The following is a 12,570-nucleotide window of genomic DNA, read 5'->3' as shown; positions in this document are numbered from 1 at the left end:
AAGAGGATGGAGCCCGGCGGTGGCGGGGTCTCTGGTTCTTCAGGTGACAGAGTGAGGAAGAGAAAGGAGCCCGGCGGTGGCGGGGTCTCTGGTTCTTCAGGTGACAGAGTGAGGAAGAGAAAGGAGCCCGGCGGTGGCGGGGTCTCTGGTTCTTCAGGTGACAGAGTGAGGAAGAGGATGGAGCCCGGTAGTGGCGGGGTCTCTGGTTCTTCAGGTGAGAGAGTGAGGAAGAGGATGGAGCCCGGCGGTGGCGGGGTCTCTGGTTCTTCAGGTGAGAGAGTGAGGAAGAGGATGGAGCCCGGTAGTGGCGGGGTCTCTGGTTCTTCAGGTGAGAGAGTGAGGAAGAGGATGGAGCCCGGCGGTGGCGGGGTCTCTGGTTCTTCAGGTGAGAGAGTGAGGAAGAGGATGGAGCCCGGCGGTGGCGGGGTCTCTGGTTCTTCAGGTGAGAGAGTGAGGAAGAGGATGGAGCCCGGTAGTGGCGGGGTCTCTGGTTCTTCAGGTGAGAGAGTGAGGAAGAGGATGGAGCCCGGCGGTGGCGGGGTCTCTGGTTCTTCAGGTGAGAGAGTGAGGAAGAGGATGGAGCCCGGCGGTGGCGGGGTCTCTGGTTCTTCAGGTGAGAGTCATTGACACTGACATTTCAGCTTTTTTTAAATATTTGAGACACAAATAATCTGGATTAAATGTGTTAATGCTGAAGGCAGCTGAAGACTCTCTCACACACACACACACACACACACACACACACACACACACACACACACACACACACACACACACACACACACACACACACACACACACACACACACACACACACACTGAGACGTTTTGGTTTCAACAGTTTTTCATCAGATTCACATTAAATGACTTTTGTTTACAGAACGTTGACAACAAAATGAAGAGAAAGACCCACAAAGAACACACTGGTGTACAGCATGTGTGTGTGTGTGTGTGTGTGTGTGTGTGTGTGTGTGTGTGTGTGTGTGTGTGTGTGTGTGTGTGTAGAGGTGATGAACAGGGTTGAAACACTGTGGAGGGATTAGTCCATCTGTCCTCCATCTCACACTGATACTTTTAACACTGTCCCACTGTGTGTGTGTGTGTGTGTGTGTGTGTGTGTGTGTGTGTGTGTGTGTGTGTGTGTGTGTGTGTGTGTGTGTGTGTGTGTGTGTGATCTCACTCCAGAGTCCAGCTCCCTCCTCCTCCTACAGCGGCTGAACTTCTGAACGTCCTCCAAGACGAAGTCCCTCTTCGATGCTTGGACGTCTGTCAGCTGACATTTATTGTGTGTGTGTGTGTGTGTGTGTGTGTGTGTGTGTGTGTGTGTGTGTGTGTGTGTGTGTGTGTGTGTGTGTGTGTGTGTGTGTGTGTGTGTGTGTGTGTGTGTGTGTGTGTGTGAGTTCACATTGATGAGATGCAGAGTAGAAACACAGTCACACAGACGAGGAGGACGAGGAGGACGAGAGGAGCTGATGGCCGACTGCTGCTTCTGGGACCTGCAGTGTCCTCGGCGTCTCTGGAGCCCTGAGCCAGGAGCGTCTGGGACGAGGAGGAGACCTTGGTTTACAATTCTTTATGCAATGGATTTAACAGTAGTTGATTGTCTGGTAAAAATATAGCTTTACAATATTTTTCCAGGTTAAAATGAATGGGATTTAATTCTGAGCGTCTCCTTGTGGACGGAGGACAGCGCCGCCACGGCGTCAAGCTAAAACTAAAACCTTGGTTTCACTTTGGGCGTCTGTTTACAAGACATCACGTCTGGCATCACTGAAAGTACAACTTTTTGAAAAAGACTCCCAAGTTGGAACTTTGAAAAAACACTACGTCTCCGTGGAAACGGAGGAAAAGGGTTCTTTTTGCTGGTTGGTCGGAACCACTTCTTCTGCACATGCTCAGTAGAGCCAATCAGGTGTCTCCATATTCTCCTGGGACTTGGTAGTTTTATTTTGACAGTCACTGTCAGTGTTGGGAAAGTTCAGTTTTACACAAACTAGTTCAAAGTTCAGTTGACAAATTTTAAAATGAACTAGTTCAGTTCATAGTTCTAAACTCACAGTTCCATAAATGAACTAGTTCATAGTTCTTTTATTTTTTTCATTCTGTTGCTTTGAGCTGTTCCCCTCAGAATACTATCGTGTCTCCATTGTCCCCCCCAGTCAGTCCTCACTAGTTTTATTTTGACAGTCACCATAACAACAATCCAACTTGGTGGTTTTATTTTGATAGTCACCATAACAACAATCCAACTGGGTGGTTTTATTTTGACAGTCACCGTAATGACATTCCAACTTGGTGGTTTTATTTTGATAGTCACCTAAACAACAATCCAAATTGTGGTTTTATTTTGACAGTCACCGTAATAACAATCCAACTTGGTGGTTTTATTTTGATAGTCACCAGAACAACAATCCAACTTGGTGGTTTTATTTTGACAGTCACCGTAAAACAATCCAACTTGGTGGTTTTAGTTTGACACTGACCGTAAAACAATCCAACTTGGTGGTTTTATTTTGACAGTCACCGTAAAACAATCCAACTTGGTGGTTTTATTTTGACAGTCACCGTAAAACAATCCAACTTGGTGGTTTTATTTTGACAGTCACTGTAAAACAATCCAACTTGGGGGTCTGTCTGCCAGAATGTTGGTGTTCTCTCCTGTATATGTTCAGAACGTTGTGGTGGAACAGAACCTCAGTTTGAACCTCCATGTTCATGTTTGACGCTCCAGAAGATGATAAATGTTTCTCACCTCTTCACACTCGAACTCCTCCGGCGTGACGCACTTCTGCCCTCCGTCCTGCAGGGGGCGAGCAGCAGCACAGGAGACACAAACAACAAGATCACACTGAGATTAGAGAAGAAGATCATTCAGGTCAGATATACACAGGAGGGTCTGAACAAGGGGCAGAACAGCAGATTAAACACTTTTATAAGTTTATTACTATGAACCTTCACAACGACGCTTCACTTGGCAGGACGTTACATCAGTCGTTCAGGGATTCAAACCTCCACCTCACACATCATTCAAAAAACCTCTCAAAACAGTTGTTTCATACTAGAAAAGTATAAATGTGCTTTGTGACAAAATAAGTGATTTATGGCCTGTTTGATGTCCTAAAAGGGGCGTGGCCTAGAGGGGTCAGGGGTCACAAAAGGAGTAAATCAGGTTTTATGGTCTTCAAATGGGTTTTATGGTTTTATGAGGCGTCTGAAGAGTTTAACAGATGTTTTTACAGCTCTTTAAATGGTTTTATGGCGGTTTGTTTTAGTTTACAACTTAAAGGTGTAGTTACTTAAGAAAGCTAAAACTCTATACACACAGTACATATATTCTATCATTGTTTTTCAATGAAGTATCTTTCCCTCACTCGTTAGGCCAGTTGGACTTTTGAAACTACGGAAGGTAAGATGGCCGAGAGGAGAAACCCGATTCCCATCCTGTCCATCCAGAGCCTGGGAGGGGAAGACAGACTTCATGAAGCCGTTCAAAAGGAAGTCAAGATAGAAGATGTGAAAGAATTCTTCTCCTCTCAGAAGAGTAATACTCTGCATAACCCGGCCAGGATCCACTAACCAGGAAGAGTTCTTGTGACTGAAGCTCTCAGACAGTTTCAGACAGTTTCTTTGTGGTCGTCGGGGACGACCGGACATTATGACTGTCTGCTCACCGTTACTTTATCTCTTTACCCATCTTAAATGTAGTAATACTGTGATATTACTACTATTTTCATTATTGATATGAGCTTACAAGACTTGGTGAGAAGAGGAGGGAGGAAGACTGGGGAATATTTAAACAGGTTCTTCACAAAGAAGGTTTTTTCAGCGTAGAATACACGTGGAGACAAATATGGGCCGAGTCGCCCCGGCTCAGGAAACAGAACCTGTGACTCCTGAGTCGTCCTGAATTAAAACACCAGAAGTCAAAAGTTCATATAAAAACAAAGAGCAGCTTTAAAACAACTGCTGAGTCAGCAACATTCAGGTGACTGGATCAGATGTACTCAGTATTCCAACAGGAGATACTCTATGCAATACTTTCACTGTATCAGTGGATCCGTTTACTAGTTGGAAAGTTTAAGCCTGAATAGTTTGTAAGAAGGTGATTAACCAGAAACTCTGTGAAGGCAGATTAGTTTACAGGTTATTTCTTTCTAACCAGACGGGATTGAGTAACTAGATTACTTTGATTGTTAACTAGCAGTATGTACCTGATGGAAGCAGAAATAAACTAGATAGAACGATGGTTTCTATTATAAACACACAGCTTCTCTAATAAACACACAGCTTCTCTAATAAACACACAGTTTCTCTAATAAACACACAGCTTCTCTAATAAACACACAGTTTCTCTTATAAACACACAGTTTCTCTTATAAACACACAGTTTCTATTATAAACACACAGCTTCTCTAATAAACACACAGCTTCTCTAATAAACACACAGCTTCTCTAATAAACACACAGCTTCTCTTATAAACACACAGTTTCTCTTATAAACACACAGTTTCTCTGATAAACACACAGTTTCTCTTATAAACACACAGTTTCTCTTATAAACACACAGTTTCTATTATAAACACACAGCTTCTCTAATAAACACACAGTTTCTCTTATAAACACACAGTTTCTATTATAAAAACAGCCACAACAAGCTTTAAAACATCAAATACAAACAGCTGGAATAAAATATGAAGGAAATAAATGTACTAAGTACGACTGGCTGTAATGTAGAGGAGTGGGTAGTGGGAAGGTTCTGCAGGATTGAAAAATAAAGTTTATTTTCATCCGAAGGTTTAAACAGTAAATAAAGTAGTAACTAACTGTTTTATCATGGAAACACACAAAGCGACTCGTGTCAAACAAAGACAAACCTTCAGGTCTGAATAACATCAGGGGAACATCTGGTCACAGTAAATATTACAACCAATACGAGCACTGAAGTACATGAAGGTACTTTCTCATGATTTGAGATTTGTTCTTCCAGATTACATCGTCCAGCTCTGACCGGCACATGGAGGTCTGAAGGTCAACAAAGATCCTCAACATGAGGGGTCCAACACAGAGCAGCTCCACTGCCGTCGTACTGGGGGGAGGTACTACCATAGTACTGGAGGGAGGTACTACCATCGTACTGGAGGGAGGTAGTGCCATCGTACTGAAGGGAGGTACTACCATAGTACTGGAGGGAGGTAGTACCATAGTACTGGAGGGAGGTACTACCATCGTACTGAAGGGAGGTACTACCATAGTACTGGAGGGAGGTATTACCATCGTACTGAAGGGAGGTAGTACCATAGTACTGGAGGGAGGTACTACCATCGTACTGAAGGGAGGTACTACCATAGTACTGGAGGGAGGTAGTACCATAGTACTGGAGGGAGGTACTACCATCGTACTGAAGGGAGGTACTACCATAGTACTGGAGGGAGGTACTACCATAGTACTGGAGGGAGGTAGTACCATAGTACTGAAGGGAGGTACTACCATAGTACTGGAGGGAGGTAGTACCATAGTACTGGGGGAGGTACTATCATAGTACTGGAGGGAGGTACTACCATCGTACTGAAGGGAGGTACTACCATAGTACTGGAGGGAGGTAGTACCATAGTTCTGGGGGAGGTACTATCATAGTACTGGAGGGAGGTACTACCATAGTACTGGAGGGAGGTATTACCGTCGTACTGGGGGGAGGTACTACCATAGTACTGAAGGGAGGTACTACCATAGTACTGGAGGGAGGTAGTACCATAGTACTGGGGGAGGTATTATCATAGTACTGGAGGGAGGTATTACCGTCGTACTGGGGGGAAGTATTACCATCGTACTGGAGGGAGGTAGTACCATCATACTGGAGTGAGGTACTACCATCGTACTGGAGGGAGGTAGTACCATAGTACTGGAGGGAGGTAGTACCATCGTACTGGAGGGAGGTACTACCATAGTACTGGAGGGAGGTAGTGCCATCGTACTGGAGGGAGGTAGTACCATCGTACTGGAGGGAGGTACTACCATCGTACTGGAGGGAGGTAGTACCATCGTACTGGAGGGAGGTACTACCATCGTACTGGAGGGAGGTAGTACCATCGTACTGGAGGGAGGTAGTGCCATCGTACTGGAGGGAGGTACTACCATCATACTGGGGGGAGGTACTACCATCGTACTGGGGGAGGTACTGCTATTGACTGGTAGAGACATGAAGGACATACAGGAGTACTCTCTTCACCTGTATTACCCAAAATGACTGGGAAACACTCATTCAAGTAATCATGCTAGGATTGGGAAACAAAACCCACGAAATCACGACCAGATTGCAGAAGAAAAGGAAGATTTGTTGGTTCCCAGTGATTCAGGTAATATCTGAGCTCTACTCACCTCTTAGTATTATAATTTATAATTCATTTTATTGTATGTATTCATTCATTTTCTTCCGCTTATCCGTTTCCGGGTCGTGGGGGTGACAGTCTGAGCACCGTCACCCAGATCACAATGCACCATTTAAGAACCTTCCTGCAGGTGGTGAGCCCACGGGAAGGTGGCGCCCAGCGTGGGACACGAACCCTCTACCTTGAGATTGTGAGTCTCATGCTCTACCAACTGAGCTAGCCGGGGCACCTGTATGTATTTGTCTCAGTTTAAAATGTCTTCAAATGGGTAAAAACTCTGCTTCTGTGCAAGAATCCACAAAGTTACACAACTGACAGTGAAATGAAGTTTCCTCAATTCTGCCTGCATCCTTTTGAGTGAGCCTCGTTGATATGTGTACTTTGAGTGTATTATAGAGTTTTAATGTGTAGAGACAGTCTTTATGAAGACATGGGGGTCGGGGGTCCAGGGAGGCCTCCAGGTTTCAAACCGTCATGATGAAGCTAGTCGCCTCTCTTTTCAGCAGAAAATGTGCAGTACTGACAGATCCACTGTACTACATGATACTGCACTGCTGCACCTGAAAAGATGGAAGAAAAAACCAGAACAGTTCAACTGAACTTCAAAGTGTTGAGTACTTGGTTAAGATTGAGTTTCAGTGATACTACGTTTCACGGGTCAAAGCAAGTAGATTCCTACCCATTAGCCCCGAGCTAACTAGCCTAGCCACCACAGGCTAAAGGGGCGGGACTTCCTCTTTCAGTCTGGACCAATCAATGAGCCGTGTTTCTTCTTCACCTCGTCTCTGGTCAGTGTGTATTTGAGGTGGCAGCGCCCCCAAATGAGTACTTGCTGTTATTGTGTGATGTTTTCCAGGTGCTTTGATCCGGTCTATAAAGTGAATGTGAACGACACCTGAACCAAATGAAAGGGTGAAAATCCTCGGCTCCACCTCCCAAGTGAACCGGGTCCTGGACTGTCCCAATGACAAAGGTCCCTCGTCTTCAGGAGGCTCCAGGTTGACAGTTTGCTCACGATCTTCCTCTGATCAGCTGCTCTTGTTGTTCCTACTTACTGAGGCTGAGTGTTTGTGTTGATTCTTCGGCGGCGCCACGCGAAGCCGCTCACATTTTCACTTATCGCCGTCCTCCATCAGCCTCCTGAGCCTCTTTAGCATCTCTCCTCCCGTAGCCAGCGTGGGAGAGCCAATGAGACATCATCTCTGACGGTGAGCGGCGGGAAAATGGGCGTCGCTATCGCAGCCCTAGAATCATCCTCTGGGTGTGTGTGTGTGTGTGTGTGTGTATGTGTGTGTGTGTGTGTGTGTGTGTGGCCGTTGGAGCGTGTCTCTGCTTCCTGTTAGCTGTCGGCCAATCGGAGGTTGTGTTGTGGGAACGACGCCCAGCGGCTTCACCTCTCTGAGAATCTTATCTGAAGCGGATCCTTTCACATGCGACTTGACCGACCGGCAGTGGCGGCGGCGGCGGCGGCGGCGGCGGCGGCGGCGGAACCTTCCAGCTCTTCAAAACACAGAGCGACGGACGGCGGCGGCTTCATCTGCTGCCTGCAGCTCAATTCCTCCTGTAACATCTGATAATTCCAGGAGCAGCGAATTACTCTCGTCTCTAAATACCGACAGTATTTTCATTAAATCTTTAAATATGAAGGAAATCACACATTCAACATGTGACGACTGAAATCTGTTGAAGTTAAGAGTATTGGTCTGTTGACGAGGTTCAAACCTTTTCAAAATCTGTTTCAAATCAAACCCCTCCAACCGCTCCAATACCTAAATCCAAACCAGTCTGAATGCAGTGTCAAACCAGTTCATACCAGGTCAAATCAGTCCAAATCAGTCCAAAACTAGTCCCAAACCAGTTTAAAACTAGTTAAAATCAAGTCAGTCCAAAACCAGTCCAAAACCAGTTCAAACCAGTTTAAAACTAGTTAAAATCAAGTCAGTCCAAAACCAGTCCAAAACCAGTTCAAACCAGTTTAAAACTAGTTAAAATCAAGTCAATCCAAAACCAGTCCAAAACCAGTTCAAACCAGTTTAAAACTAGTTAAAATCAAGTCAGTCCAAAACCAGTCCAAACCAGTTTAAAACTAGTTAAAATCAAGTCAGTCCAAAACCAGTCCAAAACCAGTTCAAACCAGTTTAAAACTAGTTAAAATCAAGTCAGTCCAAAACCAGTCCAAACCAGTTTAAAACTAGTTAAAATCAAGTCAGTCCAAAAACCAGTCCAAAACCAGTTCAAACCAGTTTAAAACTAGTTAAAATCAAGTCAGTCCAAAACCAGTCCAAAACCAGTTCAAACCAGTTTAAAACTAGTTAAAATCAAGTCAGTCCAAAACCAGTCCAAAACCAGTTCAAACCAGTTTAAAACTAGTTAAAATCAAGTCAGTCCAAAACCAGTCCAAAACCAGTCCAAAACCAGTTCAAACCAGTTTAAAACTAGTTAAAATCAAGTCAGTCCAAAACCAGTCCAAACCAGTTTAAAACTAGTTAAAATCAAGTCAGTCCAAAACCAGTCCAAAACCAGTTCAAACCAGTTTAAAACTAGTTAAAATCAAGTCAGTCCAAAACCAGTCCAAAACCAGTCCAAAACCAGTTCAAACCAGTTTAAAACTAGTTAAAATCAAGTCAGTCCAAAACCAGTCCAAACCAGTTTAAAACTAGTTAAAATCAAGTCAGTCCAAAACCAGTTCAAACCAGTTTAAAACTAGTTAAAATCAAGTCAGTCCAAAACCAGTCCAAACCAGTTTAAAACTAGTTAAAATCAAGTCAGTCCAAAACCAGTCCAAAACCAGTTCAAACCAGTTTAAAACTAGTTAAAATCAAGTCAGTCCAAAACCAGTCCAAAACCAGTTTAAAACTAGTTAAAATCAAATCAGTCTAAAATCCAGATTCATACCATCTGAAACCAGTATCAAACCAGTTTAAACCAGTCCAAAACCAGTCCAAAACCCGATTTCAAACCAGTTTACTAGCCAGCTTCAAACCATTCTGAAAACCAGTTTGAAACAAGTCAATGAACAAGACCATTTCATGAATCTGAACTATCTCAAGTCAATCCTAAACCTCTGCAGGTTCAATCCTGGAGTAAAGGTGCAACGCCGAGCTGAAAACCTTCGACTAGGAGCTCATAAAGGAATCCACTGTTCTCTACAAGCAGCCTGTGTGTGTGTGTGTGTGTGTGTGTGTGTGTGTGTGTGTGTGTGTGTGTGTGTGTGTGTGTGTGTGCAGCAGTAAATGGATTACAGGCGGGATTATAAAAAGGAGTGTAAACAGCTGAGGGAACATCACGAGGTCGTTTCGCTCCCCAGAGAATTAATTAGCACTTTGTGTTGAACTGACGAGCCAATCAGCTGCTTTAACCCAATAATCGCTTCACATTTACATCGTAAACGTCCACGATGAACTCATTAACTCATTAACTTATTAACTCATTAACTCATGTTTACGTCGTTTCCACTGCGAGCGGCTGAGACAGCATCGACCTCTTCTGGTCCGGTCTCTGTGTCTCACCTCGTGTTTCCAAATAACCCATGTTCCACTTGTGTCCACCCCGTCTTTGTGTCTTTAAACTCCTGTCCCTCTGTTGTTCTTGTCAGAGCGTCTCGTCAACATGTCTCGCCTCTTGTCATCTTGTCGCTCTGCTCCGCTTGTGTCCCCTGCGTCTCCTCGTGTCCCCTGCGTCTCCTCGTGTTCCCTGCGTCTCCTCGTGTTCCCTGCATCTCCTCGTGTCCCCTGCGTCTCCTCGTGTCCCCTGCGTCTCCTCGTGTCCCCTGCGTCACCTCGTGTCCCCTGCATCTCCTCGTGTCCCCTGCGTCTCCTCGTGTTCCCTGCGTCACCTCGTGTCCCCTGCATCTCCTCGTGTCCCCTGCGTCTCCTCGTGTTCCCTGTGTCACCTCGTGTCCCCTGCGTCTCCTCGTGTTCCCTGTGTCACCTCGTGTCCCCTGCGTCTCCTCGTGTTCCCTGCGTCTCCTCGTGTCCCCTGCGTCTCCTTGTGTCCCCTGCGTCTCCTCGTGTCTCCTGCGTCTCCTCGTGTCGCCTGCGTCTCCTCGTGTTCCCTGCGTCTCCTCGTGTCCCCTGCGTCTCCTCGTGTTCCCTGGACTTTGTTACAATAAACCTGTTTTTTACGGAACTGGCTGAGTCTGCGTTTGGGGTCCACCCTGCAGGACCCTGAATCTGGTCCACAGGAGGACCGAGGAGGACCTAAAGCAGTCATCAGCTGGTATTCTCACGTACCCCGTCTCCCTTTAATTATCTTTAAATCAATTCTTAAAACTTTAGGAAAAATCCAACAGGAAGCTCGTTCCGACCCTGTTTCACACTGGTGAGAGTACATGTGAGATTAGGTGAGCATTGATTGGTCACAAGAACTGTCAATCATGGCGATAGCATAGCGGTAGCATAGCAGTCCTTTGCTCACATGAAAGAAAAAAATTTAAAACAATGGTGAAGTGTCTACAGACGTCCAGGCCGCAGAGCCTCGCACCTGAGCTTTAGAATGGAATACAGGGTCGTTTGTAAATCACGTGGGGGTCAAAGGTTAAACTAGTCATGTTAGTGGTTAGCAGCTAGTGGCTAAATTTAAGAGCTATGCTAAGACATCCAGGGATGCTTGTTAATCCAACGTGAGATAAGATTTGCTTTGAAGTACCAAGATTGAACTTGATCCTGATTTCATGCAGGATGCTAGGCTAAGCTAAGCTAACTACTGGCTGACCGCTAACGTCGTCACGACTCCCCGGTGTTTGCTGGTTCTTCAGTTTTCTCAGGATTCTGGCAGGAAAGTGTTGGAAAGTGGAGCAGTTTGGTAAAGTAAGTGTACCTTCCGTCCTCCGCCACGTCCAGCTCGTCCATTATTCACGTTTACCTCTCCTACATAATGCAGAGCAATCTACCCAGGCCTTTAACCCACAGCCCTACACCTCGTCTTGCTACATAATGGATACTGCTCCACTTTCCCGCCGCGCCGCGCGGGACGACGTGTTAATGTGTGTGAGGGTGAAGGAGCGCGGCGGCGCACCCGCGAGCTAACGTCTGTCATGTCTGGAAAACTCCAGCGCCTCTCGACACAGTGTAAACGATGGACAAGGATGAGTCACTGTCACAGCAGAGTGGAGAGAAAACTCCTGATTGCACTTAATAAACGCGTCATTAGCAAGTAGTACTGTTGGATTAGAAGTTACTGGGTAAAAAAGAACTACTTGGAAACTTAACGGCTGCTTTCTGTTGAACCAGCTCAGATTGAGGCACCATTTTATTTCATATCATCTCAAGAAACAAAAGGTTTTTGTTTTACTGCAGAACCTATTTATTCTGGCGTTTTATTGATTATAGTTTATTGTAAATGACAATCTGGATGTTAGAGGAGACGATGCTCTATAATCTGATGTTAGAGGAGGAAGATGCTCTATAATCTGGGTGTTAGAGGAGGAAATGCTTTATAATCTGAATGATAGAGGAGGAAAGTGGTCTTTAATCTAGGTGTTAGAAGAGGAAGATGTTCTATAATCTGGATGTTAGAGGAGGAAGATGCTCTATAATCTGGGTGTCAGAGGAGGAAGATGCCCTATAATCTGATGTTAGAGGAGGACGATGCTCTGTAATCTGGATGTTAGAGGAAAAAGATGCTCTTTAATCTGATGTTAGAGGAAGAAGATACTCTCTATTCTGGGTGTTAGAGGAGGAGGATGCTCTATAATTTGGATGTTAGATGAGGAAGATGCACTATAATCTCACTTTAGAAGAGGAAAGTGCTCTATAACCTGGGTGTTAGAGGTGGAAGATGCTCTGTAATCTGATGTTAGGGGAGGACAATGCTCTATAATCTATTGTTAAAGGAGGACGATGCTGTATAATCTGATGTTAGAGGAGGAAGATGCTCTTTAATCTGGCTTCTAGATGAGGAAGATGCACTATAAACTGGGTGTTAGAGGAGGAAGATGACCTATAATCTGATGTAGAGGAGCAAGATGCTCTTTAATCTGATGTTAGACGAGGGAGATGTTCTTTAATGTGGATGTTAGATGAGGAAGATGCTCTATAATCTGGATGATAGAGGAGGAAGATGCTCTATAATCTGATGTTAGAGGAGAGAGATGCTTTATAATCTGATGTTAGAGGAGGAAGATGCTCTATAATCTGATGTTAGAGGAGGAGGATATTCTATAATTTGAATGTTAGAGGTGGAA

General features: G+C 45.0%; 1 protein-coding gene across 1 annotated transcript in view; it reads right to left on the bottom strand.

The window, feature by feature from the left end:
• Window positions 1–1,401: 1,401 nt before the first annotated feature.
• Window positions 1,402–12,570, bottom strand: part of gfra2b (GDNF family receptor alpha 2b) — a gene marked incomplete at both ends in the record, with an annotated part of 62,747 nt that continues 51,578 nt past the window's right edge. Inside the window, 2 exons of the mRNA XM_080477015.1 lie at window positions 1,402–1,539; window positions 2,753–2,800. Of these exons, the coding sequence (XP_080333141.1) occupies window positions 1,402–1,539; window positions 2,753–2,800 (186 nt within the window). The remainder of the gene's footprint in view (window positions 1,540–2,752; window positions 2,801–12,570) is intronic.

The sequence above is a fragment of the Lipophrys pholis genome (genome assembly GCF_963383615.2).
Source record: "Lipophrys pholis genome assembly, chromosome: 12".
Lineage (NCBI taxonomy): Eukaryota > Metazoa > Chordata > Actinopteri > Blenniiformes > Blenniidae > Lipophrys > Lipophrys pholis.
The sequence above is the reverse complement of the archived record's forward strand: the minus strand, read 5'-3'. Positions and strand labels throughout refer to the sequence as shown.